We start from the raw sequence: 23,586 nt of genomic DNA on the forward strand, positions 1-23,586 counted from the left end.
ACCAGCCCATGGGCATAGCCTTGTCGAAATAAAATTGCCGGCGGTAGGCGTCTTAAACAACCACCATTATTAAATGCCCAGGAAATACTATTATGGGCCCAGGCCCTTTTCGGGCTTGTTGCGGTATGAACAGACCCCTGGCACCCTTGGTGTTATGCCCTTGAACCACAGTGTGTGATGCCACCTTATTCCAGTTTGTGTTGCTGCCGTTAATGGAAACTGCTTATGACATGCCCCCAAACATATTAGGTGCCCACCTAATTATATTTGTATAATTAAAGGCTGGGTTGCTGTCTGGGTAGGCCTGTACCATAACACCCGCCTAGACGATGAGGGCAGCCTCCCCATTTTTTCATGTTCTAGGCACCTGTGGCCTCTTGGGCAGTTCGCTGTTTTGCTTGCCTTGTCCACGTTTACTGTCTGTGAACACCTTCCTGTGCCATAGGGATATTACATGCACAAATTGCCCGTGAGGATTCTATATTTAGTTGCACTGAGTAGGTGAACTCCCACTGGGTAAGCTACCCCGGCATAACAATACTGCAGAGTCCTGCTCCCCTATAGGCCCCCCAGGAGTGTCTACCCTGTCCCCTGCAGTTACATGCCCTGATGGTTGATGAGTTGCCATGTGCCCCTTCCTTGTGCTGCTGCTGAAACTTGAGCCCATGCGGGGCCTACCCTGTCACCCTCTGCAGACCCCTCACACCTAGCTGCCTGAAGCTGCTGTTGTAAATGCAAATTAGCTTTCAGCAGCTGTGTAATACCATCAGTCCTCCTCCCCTCCCCCGAAGGTGCAACCCCTAGGTGGGTCTGCCCCGGCTTCTCAACCTTCCACTCCTGGGCCCAGAGTATTTAACACCCCAATCAGCTGACTCCTGTTCCCCTTAGGTGAACTCGCTGAGTGACTGGTTAAGCACGGTCCCTGCACCTGGCTGTGGCCCCTGCAACTGCCACCCTTTGCCAAGCTGGAAGGCCAGAGAACCACCTCTGCTACCCGTTTCCCCAACCTCTGTGTGGTTTAGATCACACTCACCCCCAGGAGCAGCATTACCACCATCCCTTGGGTTAGGTGGAAGAAAACATCCTGTTTTTTTAGGTGACCGTGCGCCCTTTGAAGCATTGTAATGCTGTGGAGAAAACCTCAGAAACATCATCACAGACCATTTGCTGCACATCTTAGCTAAGCACCCCGTTAATGCACACAGCCCGCTCACCTGAGTGCGTGGACACTCTCCTATGATCATCTGCCTCCCTTAGTCCATGAGGCTGCCCTGGGTTATGCCTTGGGTTATTAAACACACCATCCTGAGCAGTAACAGTCCACGTACTTGTGAGCCCCATTGCCCCTGCTGCAGTACTGTCTGTCTGGGTTTCCTTCCAGTCCCTGGGCTCCCTTCGGGTTGCCCTGCCTGTGCCTGTCCCCTTTCCAGCAAAGGTATAGGCACATGAGCAGCAAGCAGCACACAGCTATGAAACAGATAAATTGGCCTTGCCTTCTTCTGTCCCTCCCAATGTTAATTGTCCCTTGCTCCCTCCCACTCCCAGGAGACACCCACTTGCTCCAAGTGAAATGAGAGGAGGGGCCAAACCCATGCTGATGTTTATAACTGCTCCTTCCTAGGTGGTGAGTCATCCACCATGCTGACTGCTTCCCCCCCTCCCCAATGCACACTGAATTCCTTGCTTGGCAAAGGCTTCACCTCCTTGCAAATTCACCCTCCCTGGTTGCAGCTTCCAGCCTGCCTATGGGTGGAAGTACCTGGGGCAGGGGACACTAGTTCCCCTTCTTTTCACTGTTCCCTTTGCCTGTGCCTGCCCTTCCTTGTCTCTGGGGCTGGGGGAGGGGAGTAACACCCCCCGTTTTCCTGAACCTACCGTTCTCTGTGCCCCTGGAACCATGCTGTTTCCAACGCTGTTTGCTGCTCTTCTGGAGCCATGCTTTCTTGGGGCCATGCTGCTGCCACGTGGTCCTGCAGCAAGCCTTAGAGCCCCAACCTGTTCCTGTTCTGCTGACTTCCTTGCTGCTATCACATAGAGACTTGCCTCACCCAGGTTTTGTACCTTTATGCACATTCCCGGGGTTGAGTCATTGCTGTAAAGTTGACCACCGAGCACCTTTTGCAGCAGTTTCTGACCTTCTTCTTCTCCCTCCCCCCTCCTGCCCCCCAACCACAAAGCAGAGCTGTCCTTCTTTGGGTAAGCCCACACAAATTCTGCCCCACCTTTAGTTGTGGTCCAGTCATTTTAGTACTTGTAGCCCTGCGGGGTCAACATAGAGCTGAGAGATGGATTATATACCTTTTTGTGAAGCAACACAGTTGTTTACCAAGTTCCAATTACAGGACCAATCACTTATAGCTGTGCAAGCACGGAATAAGAGAAGGGTGGCAAGTCATTGTGTGTTCAAAGGAAGAAATGCTACTTGACTCTCAGATGCCAGATTGAACTGGCAACGCTGCCAGTTAGAAGGTGTTAGTACCTGTAAACTAAGAACAGCTGAGATGGAAATCTTTCAGACACAAAGCTGGAAGGCCACAGTGCTACAGTCATAGTGACTTCTCAGAACTGAACTTTAAACCATGAGATTTTAGAAACTTGTTTTTTTTAAATCTACAGTCAATTTGCTCTTCCCCTGTCCATGTTATTGCTAAGGAACAGAATACAGATATCTTACATTTTCTTTCTGTATAATGGGCTTAGACTTTTCAGAAGGAAATAATTATGAACATTTCAGTGTCTGCATGTTATTAATAGCTTGAGTCAGTATTGTAGCCTCAGTCAAGAACAAGATCTTCAGCAACCCAATCAGCACATACGCAGTTGTGATATATGACTTTTATAATTTTAGTTAAATGAATGTACTGATCAAAATATCAACCAAAGTTACTTCACAAAAAACTGTGTATTTACAGCCTGAATAAGTTATATAATGTCTGAATAAGTGTGTCTCAGATGTGCAACAGATTTACATGCACACATTTAACAGCAGTTAAATGTAAGGAAACAAAAACATACAAGAATGACTTATATTATATACGTTATATATATTATATATTATGTTATATATATATATATATATATATATATATATATAACAAATTAAATAAGACATCTTTTTAAGAACGTAAAGTGAGAACTTGCATTTCACATTAATATTTTAAATTTTATAGTCCAAATTTATATTAAATAAAAATATGCATGCGTGAGAGTTCAAAAGATTTTTGAATATGTGATGTGACTTTTTCCTACAAAATGGTAAAGTAAATCAGATCAACCATCCTTTAATAGTATAAATATATTAATAAAAGCAACCTTCTAGTAAAAAGCAGCCAAAGTCCTTAACGAAAAGAAGAAAGAAAAAAAGGGAAAATCTACCTAGACCATTCATGGCATTCAGGGCCTAAGAACAGACCTCTGCAATATGATCCAGTACCTTCAGAAACAGTAGCCTAGCAACATTAGGAAATGTACTTCGTAGCAGCTCATTGTTTTCAGATACAGTAATCATATTCAAATTACAGTGTACAGTGAATTGTAGTCCATTTACAATTTGTTTCATATACACAGGCTCTCAGCTTTCGACCAATTTTGCAATGTTCTGTGGCCAGCTTCATTTTGCCCAGCTTTCGCTCAACCAAACAACACAAAAAAGAGAAAAAATGTTCACGTTTTATAAGAAAAAATATTCTATAGTGAAGGAAACATTGCACTTTTGCCAATCTAAAATAATTTTCTACAAAGGAAGTACTGTTCAGTGTAGTAGGCTTTGGTATGCAATGGAAGTCACTTCTTCAGTAGTGAGTTGCAGTTGCTCAGTGAAATGCTAACCAATTTTTGTGCAACACAGAACAAAGGATTCTGTCCTGGATATTCTATGCTTCCTTTGTCCTTATAGTATTGCTACACATTTGAAGTTCTGCCCACCTCTTTTTAGAAGTCCTAAATGTAACAAGAGTTAGTACAGCTTGACCAAACTTTTCTAAGGCTGAGAAGACACTGAACCACCTCACTCCAGCAGGGCAGCACTCCCAGCTTGAAAGAGAAAGGGGACACAAGACTCCTGTCAGAGACTTGTGCCGGAAACACTGGAGTCTGGAAGAAAAGTATTGATGACCCGGTAACTCTGAGCTCTGCGAATCATGTCGCGAATCTCTATATTCAGTTCCATTAGTTTGGTACAGATTTCAGTCAGGCTCTGGTTGGAGCCCACTAGTGCATAAGTGCCAGTCTGGCCCAGTGTTTGATGCCGGAAGTAAATATTCAGTAGTGTCTGGACCTCATCATCAGAACTGCTTCCAAAGATGTCATTTGGCCACAAACTCCTGCAGTGCAACCAATGGAAAGCATATTTATGTTATTACTTGTTTGGTGGGATGATATTTGACACAGATATATACATCAATTGTATTTTCTACATATCTATAATTATACTGGAACTAAATAATTTCACAACACTTACTTGTTAATCAGACCCAGAATATTAGACACTGAATTCACATACCATATGAAATGCAAGCCCCATCATATAAAACTAGAAAATAAAAACTCATACAAAGAAATGGGAATGACAATGGGCTGGATCCTTAGCTGGTGTAAACTAATGATTTACACCTGCTGAGGATCTGGTCCTACAAGTGAATTAATTTTCAAAACCAATTTCACTGCAGTACTTTTGATCTATACTATAATTAAAGAAATTAGGATAATGAGTTTTGTTTGATCTAGTATTAATATCCTCAAAGTTACTCAAGATATCACTTAAATGTTCTTGCTGGAGAAACAATCCACTTAGGAAACTGATAAAAACATGCGTTTTTAATAATGTGACGGTTTAGTATAAATCATGTGGGAAAACTTGCCTGCATTCTCTTATTTGTAGTAAAGCTTTACCAAGTTCATTGCTTTTTAAACACTCCAACATGGATTGAATGGCGGCTTCTGTAGAACTGAATGTGGGCTCAGATAAGGCAGCTTCCATATTTAGAGGATCAGCTGCAATAGCAGCAGTAGCATCTTTAAGATTTTTCTTTAATTCACTCAGTTCTCTTGACATATTTAGGAGCTGTTCAAAGACAAGAATTGATAAACATATTTATATTTTCCTTTTGTATCAAGAAGCAGCAATACATTTCAGATCAGCTCTATCATCATATTAGAATTATTTGTTGCTTGTGAACAAACATCCTTTTAATATAAAAACAACGCTTCTCCATCTCAATGGCAAAAGTTTTCTCATTGCCTTATATGCATCTACTGTACACAAACTGAAAATATCTTATTTTTATTCTTTATTCAATCCTCTGCTTTACATTTGGCTTTTAACATATCAGAACTCATCTAGCTTTCAAAATATAGCATATCTAACAGGATCAGCCCCCTGAAATGTTCAATAAGGAGATAGTAGTTGTGTAACCCTTTTACTGGACAGAAAATTTAACGTGGCAAAAGATAGACAATTCACAATGCCTTAATTTGGTTCTAAGGATGTAACAGAACATGACAATATGTGATAAACATGTTCTATCGACTGTGACAGCAACTGACAGTGGCTATTTCTTTTAAATAATAATTAATGTATCCAGCAAAACATGCTACTTTCATGATTAAAACTATTCCTCCAATTGTTTTTTTCCACTCTGTAGGTTGCATCCATTGTAACAAATGATCCCATTGAGTCACTCATTAACCTCAGGTATTGTGCTAAAATATGTTTACAAAATCAACCCTCTACTAAAAAAATTACTAAGATCTTAAAAAATAAAGTTTACCATTCATGGTATTAGAGTCCTAATAACTGTCCTCTGCAATATGATCCATTACCATCAAAGAGAATAGCCTAGCAATATTACAAAACATACTTTGCAGCAGCTTCTCAAGATAAAGATATGGTAATAATCAGATTGAGTGTAGTGTCCACACCACAATCACACTTGAATTAAACCAATAACTATATAAATTAAATAATCCCCAATTACTACAGAATCTGCGAGCTACTTGCTGTATACACTTTACAATTTGAAACTTCTTGTTCTAAGAATACAATCATATTAAAAGCGCTAGTTCTTTCCCACTACTTTCATATATAACACATTTTTACAAGGAGAAAAACATATGCTGTAATTTATTTTATCATCTTCTCTTAAGTGATGACCACAGAATATACAGTGGTTACATGAAAAATACCGTTTCTTAATATATTATGTGTTTTGGAATATTTATGAGAATATATTTGCCTCCAAAACCTGCTGATGTGAAGCATTTGAAAAAAGTAATCTGTGTAGAAATATCTGAAGAGAAATGGCCAGTTATCAAGCTCAAAATAGACCATTTGTGTGTCATGGTTTTAGAACTACTATATCTCAAAGATCTAGTGAGAAATTTTAGGAAACATTTTCTAAAACAAGTGATACAATCTTTATGAATCACATTAAAATTAAATGACTATGATGATATAGTTCTTCGTACATTATAATTTTAATATTTTTTCTTTTAAGTGAAATTCGTACTCTTGGATGGAGTCAGATCGACAGCAGTATAGACTGGAGACCTTTGTGAATCCACAGAAGAGGTACGGCATGAACACTTACAATGCAAGCTTAAGGTCAAGCTATACTACAGACTTCTGCCAGCATAGCTCTGTCAGTCAGGGGTGTGAAGAGGTGTGATCCCTGACTGAGACAGCTGCTCTGGGAAAGCTGCAGTGTAGACTCAGTTACACCAGAAAAAATGTGCTTTTGCTGGTATAATTATATCTACGCTAGAAGCTTTTTATTTCATTCGGGGGTCTGGAATAAGCAAAAGTGCAGTATCGCCAGTATAAACTGCATCCACTAGGAGCACTTTGCTGGTATAGTTATAGTGGCAAAGTGCTCCTAGTGTAGATCTGGCCACAAAGTCCAACTAACGTCAACCATGCCCTAGAATAAGAATCATTTCCAGACAATGGAAGCAAGGTCAATTTCCCTGAAAATTGTCTTTGATCCTATAAAGACTTATGCACGTACTTAATTTTACATAGTGCACCTCTACCCCGATATAACACTGTCCTCGGAGCCAAAAAATCTTACCGCGTTATAGATGAAACCACGTTATATTGAACTTGCTTTGATCCGCCGGAGTGTGCAGCCCCGTCCCCCTGGAGCGCTGCTTTACCGTATTATATCCAAATTCGTGTTATATCGGGTTGCGTTATATAGGGGTAGAGGTGTATGAGTAATCCCAACATGTTAAATTAAGCATTTGAGTAAATTTCTGCAGGACTGGGCCTAATTTAGTATTCTCACTCATTACAATGCAAATTACTGAAATTACCATTGAAGACTGACTGCATAAAAGAACTCAAACTTTGAATCACTGTACTGTCTTTTACATACAGTGCAGAATTCCCAAACACATTTTAATTCAGACAAAGGAGTGTTATAGAAACATTTAGTTTGGAGACCCATAGTTCAGGTTAATAATTAATTTTTGGTGAAATCATTTAGAAATAAAAATACAAAGATACAGTGATTATTTTAGTAGAAGGCTTGGTTGTGCTTATGACATACCTCTGGCATGGAACTAACTTCATGCACCTGTCCAATGAGTTTACAGTACGACTGAAAAAGCAACAGCAGCTGGAAGTGGAGCTTATATAATCTCTGACACAGTTCCAATTGCTAAGGAAAGATGTATAGGAGGAGAAAACATTAATAAAGAGCAGCAGATTTTGGGTCATTTTTGTGCAGCCAATAAAACATATTTGGGGATAAATCTATTACTGTTTCTCTGGTAGCTGGTTAGCATGATTTTACTAAACTATGATCACATATCAGAGTGAAAACACCCACGATATTGTTTTGTCTGTAGCTGGTCACAGTTCAGAATAATAATTCCTAGCTCTTATATAGCACTTTTCATCAGTAGATTTCAAAGTGCTTTACAAAGGAGGTCAGTATCATCATCCCCATTTTACAGATGGGGAAACTAAGGAGTAGAGGAGTAGTAACTTGCTTTTAAAATTCAAAAGTGGGCAGAGAGATGTCTTCTGAGAGAAAGGAAATCCAAATTGAGGTCCTGTCCCATGACCGGGACTGCTAGGTGCTATGATAATACAAGTAATAAACGATAATAAGGATAACAAGGCAGTGCTCCAATTGAGCCAAATGCTCCCTTCTGCTTCTATGAGTGGAAAGGAACAAAAAGCAGTGAATCCAATCATGTGGACATAGAATGTGTGGGGGAGGTAGGAAGTGCTGGTTCTGCCACATAAACTCCCTTTTCCTCAACCCTGATGTACTCCAGGGTGGGGATCAAGTTCCATAGGTAAGGGGAGTTCTGGTCTCTGTGGTATCATTCCTGCCATCTTAAGTTAATATTGCCCCAGGAGTATTAACTTAAAATGATTCTCTTAACGCGATGTGCAACTCCATCCCCAAGGGGGGGCTGAGGATCCCAAGGTATCATGGAACGGCTATAGCAGTTATGAGGTTCAGAGGAGCAGAGGGTCCTGGAGTTGTGGCTTTCCCAAGAGTGTGGGTTTTAGGGTTCTGAACCCTCCGCTAACTCTACCGGTGGACCAGAGGCCAAATTCTGTGTCCCTGACTGAACTATGAGGTGGAAATGCTTTGAATCCAAATTCAAGGAGCTTCCTGTCTCTCATGCAGGAAGGATTAACTTGTGCAGGGAATGATTTGTCTTAGAGACTTTTTAAAAGAAAAAACAAAAATTTTAAAGCTTCAAAAGGGACCAAAAGGACTTGTGCCTAGACATAATCTCAGTGGCTGCTTTTGTTGCTTTAGAAGCTTGTTAACAAAAAATACCTCACAAAAGGCTTTATGAGACATTGTCCATTTCACCAACTCTACCCCAAACCAGTATTATGTCAACTCTTTATTAGAACAAGGAGGGCTGAACACAGCTCATTCTGAGTGTTACATGATGAAATCACTTGATGGCAATGCAAAGTGCTTCTTCCCCATCTCCCACATGAGAGATTAAGTATGATACTTCTGTAATTTGTAACCAGCAATTAGTTAGAAACAAGGTTCTGATTTAATCACAGAGTGTTACCAACCCTTGCAAATTGCAAGTTCCAATATCTCCACAAGTCACAAGAGTTTGGCCAGGGTTGGAGCCAGTCTCGCAATGACATGAGAAGCTCCTGCCCTCTGGTGAATTTCAGCACTACCTGGAGGGAAACCCCCCCTGACTGGCTGCCTTCCCCACATGCTCACTTCCTGGGGAAGAGCAGTCAGCTAGAGCTGCTACAGGAAGCAGGCAGAGCTTTCCCCCCTGTGCCCGCAGGAACCATTCTCACAAGAGTGGGGAGGAAGGAACAGAAAAATCCCATTAGCTTAGGATGGCTCCACTCCCTCCTTCCCTCCTGGGAACAACTTGCTCTCTCCTTGCAACACCCGGCCTGGCAAAGGAGAGAAGAAGAAACCTACTGCAGCTGCCTCCACCCCCACACCAGTAGCTGCAGAAGGAGCAGAACTGAGGCTTGGGGGTGGGGTGCAGATAGGGTGGCCAGATGTCCCGATTTTATAGTGACAGTCCCAATTTTTGGGTCTTTTGTTTTATATAGGCTCCTATTACTCCCCACCCCCGTCCCGATTTTTCACATTTGCTGTCTGGTCACCCTAGGTGCAGAACTGATGTGACGGTGGGGCAGATGTGAGGGCAGAACTGAAGGGGTAATTTGAGCAGTCAAAATTGGGGATGAGCAGAATTAATGTGACAGGCAGCTCTGGTAAGGAGAAGAACTGATTTGGGGATTGGGAGGGCAGAATTAATTCCTGGGCAGGGGAATGAACAGATACGGGGTGATTCTTGCTGCAGGGGCAAAATCATTTTACCCAATCAGTTTGGGAGAGTGGGCCACAGTAATTGTCACACATGCACTGGGGGCAAGTGGGGAGAATTCAAAAATCAAACACAGACCAAAAAACACAATATAACATTTTTTTAAAATCTCATGATTTTGAGGGGTTAACTTGTGATTTTTGAACCTTTAGGACAGCCAATACTATAGTTTTAACATTCAGTTTTTCCCTTCTGACTACTAGATTAAGCTAACATAATTGTGCAAAACTAAACTAATATGAATTAAATGTAAGTTTGGTATATTCAGCAGTTAACTATCGTATCATGCAGCTTACTTTTTTTATTTGTGGATACTTATTGAAATGACAACATGGTGAAATTGTTCAAATTAGGATATGATGAAAACATTTTAAAACCTAATTTAAAATTAGTATTTCCAATGTTTCACAGAGATATATTGAAACATTACAAGTTTTAAAATAACCACTTCAGCTCTCCATTCTAGCTTATTAAAGCTACTTAGAGTCTGGACTGTTAACCAAGACTGACTCACATTCAAAATTAATTTAAAGAGCTGTTCTAAGAGGTGTGTGACAATGCCAGAATTTGTAATAGTAGCTTAGATTTCTGCTTCAAGAGAAAAGTGACTCAAAATACAACTTAGTTACTTATTTTAATAACAACATGTTGAATCAAAACTGCTAAGGAAAAAATGAAAAGAAAAAGGGAAAACATGCCAAGAGAGAAAAAGAAAACAAAAAACCAGTAAAACCAGGCTGTATTAGTCCATCTCTAGATGGACAAAGAATATGAAAGAACTTCAACTTACTGCAAGAGATTCCATTTGCTACACAGCAAGCATGGCACAGGAAAAAGGAAAGGAAAGAAAGTATAGTGTCAGTGTAATGCATGCAATAGGAAGCACAGCCTTTCTTTAATAGCTTAACTGTCAACAATATTAGCATTGCTTGCCTCAGTTTGCTAAGTGGTTGAAAATGTACCATCCACACATCATGCACAGCATTCTCATTAAAACCAAGCTTTACTCCTAATGGTAAATTACAAACTAACTGAAATCAGTTAGATTTTGAGATTTATTAGTCCCAATTTCTCCCAGAGTGTATTTCCAAAAATCAGGAAATTATACCATCAAAGTTTCCACTGCTTAATGATTTTTAAATGAATAAATTTGGCTAAGTTTGGTCTTTTTATTATGGACAAAGAATTCATAGCACAGAATTTCTCAAAAGTTTATGCAATAGTTTCAAATCGTTAACAGAACTGAAGCAAAAATGTTGTGTTATATGGCCATAGAAGGTCAAATACTATTTCCATTAAAAACCCTGTGGATTCCAGGTTTATAACTGGGCATTTTAGAACTGAAAAGTTTTGTGTATAACTTTTAAGTTGTGATTTATTTTAAAGTCTGAACTTTAAAGAAAGATCCCTCCCTGAAAAAGGAGAGATGCTCTCTTTTCCTTTTCCCAGGAGCTAATGTTCACTCTAATATATCGGTCTATGCATTTCTAATACAGCTTTCACCATTTTGTCGAGGTTCCATATCAGGTCTATAAAACCATCATGTCATCAGTTTTACTCTCGCATAAACCTACACTGACATCTTCCCAGACGCAATGTGATGTCAGTGCACATGCAATGATGTTAATGAACATTTGTAATTGTTATAAAATATTTTATATTATTATTTAAAAACAAAGAAGGCAAATACAAAAAAGTTAAATGCTAAGGGACTATCTTGGCATTGCCAAAGCAAAGAAATTCAGCCCTGTTTTCATCCCATTGTGCTTTGATATTAAAGCATATATGAATTTAAGCTTGCCCAGTTTCCTACATTACCTCTATACAATGGGATGAGTTAATGACTGAATGGCAGACTAAGCTCTAAATGTGCTGGCTTTTGTGGTGGTTAACATTAAGCCTTTGACATTATTGGTCAAATTCCATGCAGTTTATGTAATTAAGCCTTGTACAACTAAATATAAGATCAAACAGGAAGCGATAAGACAGATTACTGTGCCAGTAAATTCAGAACTACACTGATTTGCATCTGTCAAAGCATTTCACTTATATATTTCCAAATTTTGACACCATCTTCAGGTTTTATGTGAACTTTTAAAAATCCCTGATTCAGTAAATGTGTGTGTCCTAATCTACCATGGAATTTACTTTTTAAAAGTGGGGGAAAGCAGTCAAAAAAGAGTGAATTCCATGGTCTGTTGTTCAAGAAAAGCTGCCTTCTCTCCACTGCTTCCAAAAAGAAAGTGTGTGCGTGCGGGGGAGAGGCGCACGCGGGGGGAGGGGTGGCACAGAGTAATTCAAGAGAAAAAAACTCTCCCTGCACACTGAAAGAAAACATACCACTCTTTAAATAAATATTCCAAAGATTCTCTAGGTTAATGATGCCCAGCCCCAACTTGGCTCTATAATTTGATAATGATTTTAATTCCTCATCCTGGCTCCCTCAGCATGAAAAGTAATATTCCTTGGAAGTTGAGAGGATAATCAGTATTTGACTGAGAACTCATTTGCCTTCCCCTGCCATTTAACTGTTCGGGCAGAATGACTTTAGCACTCAAAGGTCTCTCAGGTTCCAGTCTAAATCTTCTTGGTGAGAGTGTGAGAGAAAGGATAGAGATTAGTTGACAAACCTGCATGGTAAAAACCCTGTAGGGATGAATGTTACCTATATTTTTCAGATAGGTCTAAGAAAGAAAAAATAAGAAAGTCACTGTGCTCCAGTAAAATTGTGATTTATCTTTTTTTCAGGAGAAAAGTAGTTTTTCAGTTTTGACAAGATCAGAACTGGGGCCATTAAAACAGAAAGATGGCAAAGAAGTAGTCTGATGCCGGTAAGCCTTCTTGTGATTTTAAGGAAGTACTTATAGGTCCTAATAAGAGATGGGAGTCACCCCATTATTCTGAAAGTGCTAATCTGACTCCAGACTAGACAGACACTTTAAAGGTAATACAATTCTTAGCCATTCATTGACACAGGAGAGTCCCACAGGAGCTGGGGCATTCAGCAGCAAGTGGATGATGTTTGGGTGTTCTAGTCCTCAGCATTGGTTCTACTGTTTTCAGATGTTGTGCTGCAAGCCTTGGAAAGTATGAGAGAGAGAGAGAACATGTGCTAATATATCCCAAAGTAACTGCTGGATTTGAAGGCAGTAGAAACTGTGCTCAGCCTGTAGCTGTATTTTGGATAGCTATGTATTACTCCTTTCCAGGAGCTGGGTGCAGGAGCCAATTCAACTCCATGTTTAAAGGCTGCATTTTCCCATTTGTAGTCAGACAGTATAGAGGACTTACATCATTAACAGAGTTCCTAGTTTAGCTTCAAGAGTTGCTGTGAGTGCTCAACCTTACTGCAACTGAGACTTGAGTCCAGATCTTCCTAATCCTACTTTATCAGGCAGCCTTCTGTGGCTAATCCAGTAGGAGTTAAACCAAACTGGCATCAAGTAGGAATAACCTTGTAAAATGACTGATTTTACCCACATAGTTGTTATTGGGGCATTCGATGCACTGGATGAGGTGCATCACATGTTGTGATAAGCATGTGTAGGACTTGTGAATCTTGAAAGGTGTGTTGTGTGGAGTATTGATCATCGTAGCAGTGGAGATATGTCTGCAGGGTTTTGCAACTGTTGTTCTGGCAGGGGCTGGTGCTACTTTGAGTTGGTGTGTCCTGGTCTGTGGGGAACTTGCTTTTGATGATGAGCTTGGCAGGGTTGAGGAGCTGTTCGAAGGTCAAAAGAGGGAGTTCATGTGCCAAGCAGCATTCTAGGACCTGTGTATAACCTTTAAATGGCATTAAAGAGTTTAAGTACTGCTCATAGGCGCCGACTCTGTGGGTGCTCTGGGGCTGGAGCACCCACGGAGAAAAATTGGTGGGTGCAGCTCCCCGCACCAGCTCACCTCCGCCTCTGCCTCTTCCCCTGAGCGCACCGCATCCCCGCTTCTCCTCCCAGTGCTTGCTGCTGCAAAAAGCTGTTTTGCAGCATAACAAGCTGTGGGAAGGAGGGGGGAGGAGCGGGAATGCGACATGCTCAGGGGAAGAGGCGGGGCCGGGGATTTGGGGAAGGGGTCCAATAGGGGCAGGGAGGGGGAAGAGTTGGGGTGGGGACATTGGGGAAGGGGTTGGAATGGGAGCGGAACAGGGGCGGGGGGGGCAAGGGTAGAGTCGGGGCAGGCCGGGGGGCGGGGGATCGAGACCACCCACCGGCGCCAGGAGAAGTTGGCGCCTATGCTACTGCTTCCTCTGTAAGACAGAGGGCCTTTCTTTTACCAATAAGTATTTTATTCTTTGGCATATCCCCATCTTCTTCATTCTGTGCTTGTGTGGAACTATCATTTCATGCTCAGGGTGAAGAGCAGAAGAAAGGCATGGAGAAAATTACTCACCAGTGTAGGAGTTATTTTTCCCTTCCCAATGATACTGTCTCAGCACATGCTTCCCTGGAATCTTCCTCCCATTCTACTTTTGATGAGTAAATAGAATGAAAAGTGTTGGAGAAGAAAGGCCTTTTGGTGAGAAGGACTGTTTCATATGGACAGGGGAATGGGATGGGAGAAGAGAAACGTATGAATCTGTCGATCAAAAGTCCTACCATCTCATGAACTCCCAGGAATAATACATTTTGTGTTGAGGGAACATTACTGGGAAGAGAATAGGGATTCCTGCAGCAGTAAGAAACACTTCTTTTCATTCTGACCAACAAGTAGTTTGTATACTAACCCTTTTTCACAAAACACACACATTAACTCTGAAATAGAGAACACCTTATTTAAGACAAACAGAACACAACTGTAATATGACATTCATATTTTTAGATGTGTTTAGGCCATTTAGTATCTTATGCAGATTCTATGTACCCAATTTTAATCCCCTTTGTGTACCATTCTGTGTTCTCTCTATTCCTTCTGCTTTATTTCCTTTTAAAATAATGAACAAGATGTTGCAACATGAGACTGAGAATTACAGTTATGAAAGCAGGGACGGGTGAGAACGAGGAAGCTTTAAAATCAGCAGTACATCAACAACTTTTTAAGCTACTGTTTGATTTCTGTTCTAGTACAGTGGGAAGACAACGATTAATCAGATTCCGGTCGTTAAACCTCCACACAAATTTTATCTCGTATTTGAATTGTATTTATAAAAGCAGTAAGGAATCTTTCCCCATATTCATCGAACAAATGGATATAAACTGGCCATCAGGAAGTTTAGACTTGAAATTAGATGAAGGTTTCTAAGAAGTGAAGTTCTGGAACAGACTTCCAAGGGAAGCAGTGGGGGCAAAAGACATATCTGGCTTCAAGACTAAGTTTGATAAGTTTATGGAGGGGGTGGTATAATGGGATAGCCTAATTTTGGCAATTAATTGGTGTTTGACTATTAGTGGTAAATATGCCCAATGGCCTGCGATGGGATGTTAGATGGGATGGGATCTGAGTTACTACAGAGAATTCTTTCCTGGGTGTCTGGCTGGTGAGTCTTACCCACATGCTCAGGGTTAACTGATCACCATATTTGGGGTCGGGAAGGAATTTTCCTCCAGGGCAGATTGGCAGAAGCCCTGGGTTTTTTTTGCCTTCCTCTGCAATGTGGGGCACAGGTCACTTGCTGGAAGATTCTCTGCACCTTGAAGTCTTTAAACCATGATTTGAGGACTTTGATGGCTCAGACACAGGTTTGATACAGGAGTGGGTGGGTGAGATTCTGTGTCCTGCGTTGAGCAGGAGGTCAGACTAATGATCATAATGGTCCCTTCTGACCTTAAAGTCTATGATTCTATGATCTTTTACTTAGTTTTGCACACAGCCCATCCACAACATGCCCATGTGTCACTACATCAAGGCTTGTAAAATGCAACCCAAGCATTGTCAGGTATGTGAGCAGCTTTCCCAATGAGTGCATGTACTTGTGCTGGCACTGGTCCACGGGCTTTAATGCAAAAAATGTCAAGGCAGCCAAAATGTGCTGGGGGTGGTGGTGAGAGGGGAAGCAATAGCTGTGGAATTTGCTCTCTCTTCCCATATGTTCACAAAAGCATGTGCATAAAAAGCAAGGGAGAGCAGGAACAGAAAGTGAAGTACAAAGAAGAAGGAAAAAATGAAGCAAGAAACATAAGAACATAAGAATGTCCACACTGGGTCAGACCAAAGGTCCACTGAGCCCAGTATCCTGTCTTCCGACAGTAGCCAATGCCAGGTGCCCCAGAAGGAATGAACAGAACAGGTAATCATTAAGTGATCCATCACCTGTCGCCATTCTCAGCTTCTGGCAAACAGAGGAAGAGGAACAAAGGATGTTCAGAAAAAAAAGGGAAGAAAGAAAATGAACCAGAAAAAAAGGGAGAGAATGGGAGAGGAGAGATAATGAACAAGTAGAGAAAACATGTTAGAGGAAAATATGGCTAAAATTTCAGGTGTGTAGTTCTGAAAAGATTATTGTCCTTTTTTACACACACAAAGACAAGGAAAGAGGGAATGTTATGTTTCTTCTTTCTTCTGCCTCCAGATGTCATTTGCTAAGTGTGTTCGTTACTGCTCCTTCTTTTCTGTCTATCTGTCTCTATCTTTTGAGGACTGGAACAGGACATCATGATTCCCTATATGCCTGTCAGAATATCTGGTCTGTGAGTCAAAAACCTTAGAATCATAGAATAGTAAGACTGGAAAGGACCTCAAGAGGACTTTTAGTCTAGTCCCCTGCACTTAAGCTAGCACTAAATATTATCTAGGCCATCCCTGACAGGTGTTTGTCTAACTAGCTCTTAAAAATCTCCAATGATGGAGATTCCACAACATCCCTAGGCAATTTATTACGATCATTAACTACCCTGACAGTTAGGAATTATTTCCTAATGTCCAACCTAAACCGCCCTTGCTGCAATTTAAGCCCATTGCTTCTTGTTCTATTCTCAGAGGTTAACGAGAACAATTTTTCTCCATCCTCCTTGTAATAACCTTTTATCTACTTGAAAACTGTTATCATGTCCCTTCTCAGTCTTCTCTTCTCCAGACTAAACAAACCCAATTTTTTCAATCTTCCCTCATAGGTCGCATTTTCTGGACCTTTAATCATTTTTGTTGTTCTTCTCTGGACTTTCTCCAGTCTGGCCACATCTTTCCTGAAATGTAGTGTAACCCACACACCTTCTGGGTGTGGTGTTCTGTCCCATCTAGTGGCACTGAGACTACTAAGAGTGAGAGTTAAGTGAATCTGCTCTACAGCCTTAGCCAAAAGCCAGTTGGCCTTTAGCTCATGCACTAAGCTCCAGAGGTCCCACGTTCGATGCCACCTGCTGACGACCGGGGTCTGTCAGCGTTACAAATGGGGGCTCATCCGGGATTTCAATTGGGAAGACACTGAAACTTGAGACGCATTTCCTCATCTAGAGGAAGTATGTATCCCACACACCTACTGGGTGCAGTGTTTTGTCCCCTCTTGTGGAACCAAGACCACTAAGAGAGAGAGTTAAATGAGTCTGTGCTACAGCCTTAGTTAACAGGCTTTTAGCTCATGCAGTAGAGGCTCATACACTAAGCTCCAGAGGGCCCTGGTTCGATCCCCCCCGCCGACAACCGGGGTCTGTCAGCATTACAGTGGCACCCAGAACTGGACACAATATTCCAGTTGAGGCCTAAACAGCACGGAGTAGAGTGGAAGAATTACTTCTTGTGTCTGGCTTACAACACTCCTGCTAATACACCCCAGAATTATGTTTGCTTTTTTTACAACTGTGTTACGCTGTTGACTCATATTTAGCTTGTGATCCACTATGACCCCAGATCCCTTTCTGCAGTACTCCTTCCTAGGCAGTCATTTCCCATTTTGTATGTGTGCAACTGATTGTTCCTTCCTAAGTGGAGTACTTTGCATTTGTCTGTATTGAATTTCATCCTATTTACTTCAGACCATTTCTCCGGTTTGTCCAGATCATTTTGAATTGTAATCTTAGCCTCCAAGGCACTTGTAACCCCTCCCAGCTTCAACCACAGACTTTATAAGTGTACTCTCAATGCCATTATCTAAATCATTGATGAAGATATTGAAGAAGAACCAGACCCAGAACTGATCCCTGTGGGACTCCACTCAATATGTCCTTCCAGCTATTCTGAGAACCCCTTATAACTGCAAACTGGGAATGGCTTTCAAACCAGTTATGCACCCACCTTATAGTAGCTCCATCTGGTTGTATTTCCCTACTTTGTGTATGAGAAGGTCATGCGAGGCATAATTTAAAGCCTTACTAAAATCAACATATATCACGTCTACCGCTTCCCCCCATCCACAAGACTTGTTACCCTGTGAAAGAAAGCTATTATGTTGGTTTGACACAATTTGTTCTTGACAAATCTATTCTGACTGTTACTTATCCCCTTATTATCTTCTAGGTGTTTACAAACTGATTGCTTAATTATTTGCTCCATTTCTTTCTGGGTACTGAAGTTAAGCTGACTGGTCTGTAATTCTCTGGGTTGTGTTTATTCCACTTTTTATAGATGGGCACTATATTTGCCCATTTCCAGTCCTCTGGAATCTCTCCCGTTGTCCATGACTTTTCGAAGATAATCGCTAATGGCTCAGATATCTCCTCAATCAGCTCCTTGAGTATTCTTAGGATGTATTTAATCAGGCCCTGGTGATTTGAAGACATCTAAATTATCTAGCACTTGCTCTGCCATGAACATATACAGCATTTGCCATTAAAAAAGAAAGAATAACATTTCCAACACTTCCCGCACAATGGTGTTTGAGATACCAACTGTTCTGTATAGTTAAAATAGCAAAGAACCAGGAAGACTGTTGACTGATTTATGGCAATCACTGCATAGCATATACAGGAATCTTTTGTTTCAAATGCAATGCATGAAACATTGTTTTGCATAAGTGTTTTTTCACAGCATTAATTACTTCATAGACCACTGAAAAGACCTTTGATGGTAAATATTTTGTTACTACTAACATCAGCTGGATTTCAACCAATAACTTAAAGGTGAAAGGCTTAATATTTCAGGCATTAAAGCTCAAATGCAAGAAGTCTACACACTATGGGCCTGATTGTGGCTGCAAAGCCACTGGCAATATTGAAGGTGCTCTGGAAATAAAGTGCACCAGAAGGAACTCCCAGAGACATTATGATGTAGGAAAGTTACTGCTGTTACAGAGCAACATCCATTTGCCCTGGTCAGGGGCCAGCTCTGCTTACTGGTGCAGAGTGGGAGGACAGAGCCATATCCCCACCCATTCTCCACCCACTTTGGGCAGGCCTGTGCCAACAGCGACAACAGACTCATGAGTGCAAGGACTGGTATTGTGTCCAAGCTCTGCAAAGGGACACAAGGAGGTAAAGGCACCAGCTTCTTTTGGCATCAAGAAACAATGCATAAATGTCACTTGACAGGAAAGCAAAATAGCTCCTTATTACCTTTTCTTCAGAATCCCCTGGCTGACAAGTAATAACTCCATCTTGTGAACCCCCAGCAAACGTTGCTTTGCAGTTTGCAAGCCACTGTTTTCAGAGAAAAAAAGTGAGGTATTAACTCTGGCTAGATTTAAAGAAGGGTAACAAAGTATTTTAGTCTCACAATATGATGTCTTGAAAGCATATTAAGTCAAGTTTTGCAATTAAGCTCTTCATTTATACAGCCCAACACATTTTGCATTAGTGAGTTGAGTTAAAAAGATATAACTCTGATTTCTAATAGTGTTTATATCATATAAACAATACAAATTAATACATGAATTACTAATTAATAGAGAGGAGGAGCTTGAAAGACTAGAGAATGCACACACATTTGAAATTAAGCTCCATAAAGAGTCATTCTTTTAATTCTTGTTGTATCAATTACCATATCTTCCAAAAAAAGAGAGAGAAGACATTTATGGATCCAAATTCTAGATACAATATTGACCTACAAAATGTTATACTACTATTAATTAAAACAGATTTGAGATCAAAATGTTCTAATATATGAATACACAGGGCAATAAAGCATAGAAATCTCACTTACTGAGAGAGTTGCTTCTTTCCTGTTGTTGTATGTGTCCAAATACTCCTGTAGTTCTAGAACACTGAATTTTAGCTTTTCAAGAAGTCCACAAGAGAGAAGCTGGAAACATTAAAATAAAAAATGGGCCAGTAAATTTTACTATTAAAGAAGAAAAATATTAGTAAAGTAGAAGCTATGGTATGCACTGCAAAAAGGCACTTTAAAGTTTACCCTTTGCCAATCTCAATCCCATGCTAAAACTCTACTAATGCTGCTGGATGTACAGGTTCCTGCTCCAACTGGAATTAAAACTGAAAACACAATCCATCTTGCTAATGGTTCTGGCAGCCAGTAAGGGTTTCTGGGGTAACTAGCACTTTTGACTTTCAGAGCTTGATTCCATCTGCAGTGCATGTTCAGGGGTTACTGGAGCTGAGACAGCCACCTTAGCTCTTACTACTAAAATCTCAGGAAACACATTTGTACTCTGGGCTTCAGCTCAAAATGCTACAGATAGCAAAGCTGACCTTCCCAAATAAATACACAAAGTGCCGTACAAATATTAACCAGTTAATCTTCACAAGTCTCCTGTGAGGTAAGTAACAGTATACACATTTTTACAGATACAGAAACAGATGCACAGAAATTAATAACTTTTCCGAGGCCACAGCAGTGAGTCAGAGCAGACCCAGATTATAGTTCAGATGTTTCTAGATTGCAGCTTTATATAAAATGCGCAAGATCAAACTGCCACCACAGAACCTGTGGCTAATTGATAAAAGATGGACAAAGTCACAAGAAATTAGAAAAGTTGTCTCATTTCGTAAAGCCAGTAGGTATCATACAACCAATATTACACTGAACTCAAATGAAGCTGATGAGCATATTGTGTTGTCTGATGTCTCAATATGGCTAGAGCCAGCTCTGCCCCCTCCTCTTGTCTTTCAGATATAGAGCTAGAAGAGGAAGAGATGACTCAAATGCCATGAAGTGTTCCATGCCAACCTGGCAATGCACACAATGTTGGCTGCTTGTCAACTTCAATCACTGAGGCATGTAGGACAGCTGAGGGAGTGCACAGGCACTGTTGGCTTTCCCAAGAGCCCCATACTGAACAGCAAAGCAGCAAAAAGAAGGCCATTCTGAAAGCCTGCCCCACTAAAATTGGATGGCCTCTTCAAAAGCCACCTGCTGGTGGCTTCTTCACTCTTTTTTCTCTAACAGAAATATATGGTACTCCAACTACTTTGTGCTGTCCAGAGCAGCACAACGAGAGAAGCCTTGCTTCACAGCATGACAGTGTATTGATGGAGTCAATGTATATAACATGGTGCTTTCCAAACAACAATCTCCCTATTCTTCCCAACATATCTATAGAACCTGGCTAATTTCTACCTGACGGTATGTCTACGTTGCACAGTTAACCTGGGGTCTTACATGAGTGCTAGCCTTAGTCTTTCTACCATCCATATTAAAAAAAAAAAAAATCCTCTGACTTGAGTTTGGAGGTGCCTTAAATCCAGGCTAGCTTACCAGGCTGGGGGTTAGAAAATGGCCTCCACTTCAATTCGGGCTGGAACCCACCCACTTTGCAGTAAGGATGGAGGCTAAATCACTCAGGTACTGACAGTAATTCCGTGACCTTTCTACAATTTTCCCCAAAGGACAGACAAGTTCTCCCTCAATTGACTGAGAAAGAAATCTAGAACTTCTCAGCACAAAGAATCACGGGATGTGTTGCAGATGCACACAAGGAAGTGCAGAAACAGAAATACTTGCACTCAGGCTAGGATAACCTATGTGATCAGACCTGGGCACCAATCTCCTTGATTAACTGTGCAGTGTATACATACCCTTAATTAAAATAGGAGAGAGCACTGGACTGGTACTCAGGAGATCTGGGTTCTACTTCTGGCTCTGCCACTGCCCTTCTGGGTGACTTTGGGTAAGTCCCTCAGTTTTCCTATCTGTAAAATGGGGATAATGAAACCAGCCTCCTTTGTAAAGTGCTTTGAGATCTACAGATGAAAAGTGCTATATAAGAGCTAAGTATTATTGGCCAAGATTGCAAGGCCTTAGTTAACTTGATAGCATTTCTCTGTTTGGCTGCAATACAATAATTTTTGAATACTGCATCTGATCAATTCCAAAACTTTGGGGAATGTTTTAGGCATCAGTGGGCAAAACCGTCATGATTTCAGTGAAAAATCAGAAAACTAAAAAAGGGAAATGAAGAACACACGGAGCCCATGGCATCTGGTTAGCTGAGTTAACAGCTTTAAACACCTCTGTAATTGTCTCTAGATCTGAGAATTGGTTGAGGCAGTCATTAGCACCTTCCATCATAACAATACACCTCATTTTAGTTCTGCCCAACCTCCCAATACAGTTTCAAACAGCTGACACCCCAAGTCTAGAAATTCAGCAGCTGCACCACTGTAGTGCTGTAGTATAGACCCTTATGATAGCGCTGGAAGGGGTTCTTCCATTGCTGTAGTAAAACAGCCTGTCTGAGAGGCGGTAGCTAGATAGACAAAAGAATCTTCCATTGACCTAGTGCTGTCTACACTGGGCTTGGCTTAACTACGTCTCTCAAGGGTGTGACTTTTTCACATCCTGAGCCAATGTAGTTGCATTGACCTAACTTTCTAGTGTAGAGCAGCCCTGAGAACAAAGGAAAAAGAAGGGGAATAATGGGCACACACAGAGCTCCTGGCATAGGGGAAGAATGGGGGGGAGAGCATGGAAGGGGCACATGTAGAGCCCTGGCATAAAGGAAATGGGGGCACATAGAATCATAGAATTGGAAGGGACCTCGAGAGGTCATCTAGTCCAGTCCCCTGCACTCAAGGCAGGACAAAGTATTATCTAGACCGTCCCTGACATGTCCAACCTGCTCTTAACAATCTCCAATGATGGAGATTCCACAGCCTCTCTAGGCGATTTATTCCAGTGCTTCACCACTCTAGCAGTTAGGAAGTTTTTCCTAATGTCCAACCTAAACCGCCCTTGCTGCAATTTAAGCCCATTGCTTCTTGTCCTATCCTCAGAGGTTAAGAAAAACAATTTTTCTCCCTCCTCCTTGTAACAACCTTTCATGTACTTGAAAACTGTTATCATGTCCCCTCTCTTTCTTCTCTTTTCTAGACTAAACAAACCCAATTTTTTCAATCTTCCCTCATAGGTCAGGTTTTCTAGACTTTTAATCATTTTTGTTGTTCTTCTGTGGACTTTCTCCAATTTGTCCTAATCTTTCCTGAAATGTGGCACCCAGAACTGGACACAATACTCCAGTTGAGGCCTAATCAGTGTGGACTAGAGTGGAAGAATTACTTCTCGTGTCTTGCTTACAGTACTCCTACTAATACATCCCAGAATGATGTTTGCTTTTTTTTGTTGACTCATATTTAGCTTGTGATCCACTATGACCCCCAGATCCCTTTCTGCAGTACTCCTTCCTATGCAGTCATTTCCCATTTTGTATGTGTGCAACTGATTCCTTCCTAACTGGAGTAATTTGCATTTCTCCTTATTGAATTTCATCCTATTCACTTCAGACCATTTCTCCAGTTTGTCCAGATCAATTTGAATTGTAATCCTAATCTTCAAAGCACTTGCAACACTTCCCAGCTTGGTATCGTTCACAAACTTTATAAGTGTACTCGCAATGCTATTATCTAAATCATTGATGAAGATATTGAACAGAACCGGACCCAGAACTGATCCCTGCAGGACCCCACTCATTATGCCCTTCCAGCATGA

At 41.1% G+C, this 23,586-nt stretch overlaps 1 protein-coding gene across 1 annotated transcript in view; it reads right to left on the minus strand.

The window, feature by feature from the left end:
• Positions 1 to 2,820: 2,820 nt before the first annotated feature.
• Positions 2,821 to 23,586, minus strand: part of FRY (FRY microtubule binding protein) — a 398,333-nt gene continuing 377,567 nt past the window's right edge. The window contains exons 61-65 of the mRNA XM_045016361.1: positions 19,846 to 19,944; positions 19,260 to 19,343; positions 7,548 to 7,658; positions 4,860 to 5,062; positions 2,821 to 4,322 (exon numbers count right to left, since the gene is read on the minus strand). Coding sequence (XP_044872296.1) covers positions 4,064 to 4,322; positions 4,860 to 5,062; positions 7,548 to 7,658; positions 19,260 to 19,343; positions 19,846 to 19,944 — 756 coding nt within the window. The 3' untranslated portion in view covers positions 2,821 to 4,063. The remainder of the gene's footprint in view (positions 4,323 to 4,859; positions 5,063 to 7,547; positions 7,659 to 19,259; positions 19,344 to 19,845; positions 19,945 to 23,586) is intronic.

This window comes from Mauremys mutica, chromosome 1 (genome assembly GCF_020497125.1).
Source record: "Mauremys mutica isolate MM-2020 ecotype Southern chromosome 1, ASM2049712v1, whole genome shotgun sequence".
Lineage (NCBI taxonomy): Eukaryota > Metazoa > Chordata > Testudines > Geoemydidae > Mauremys > Mauremys mutica.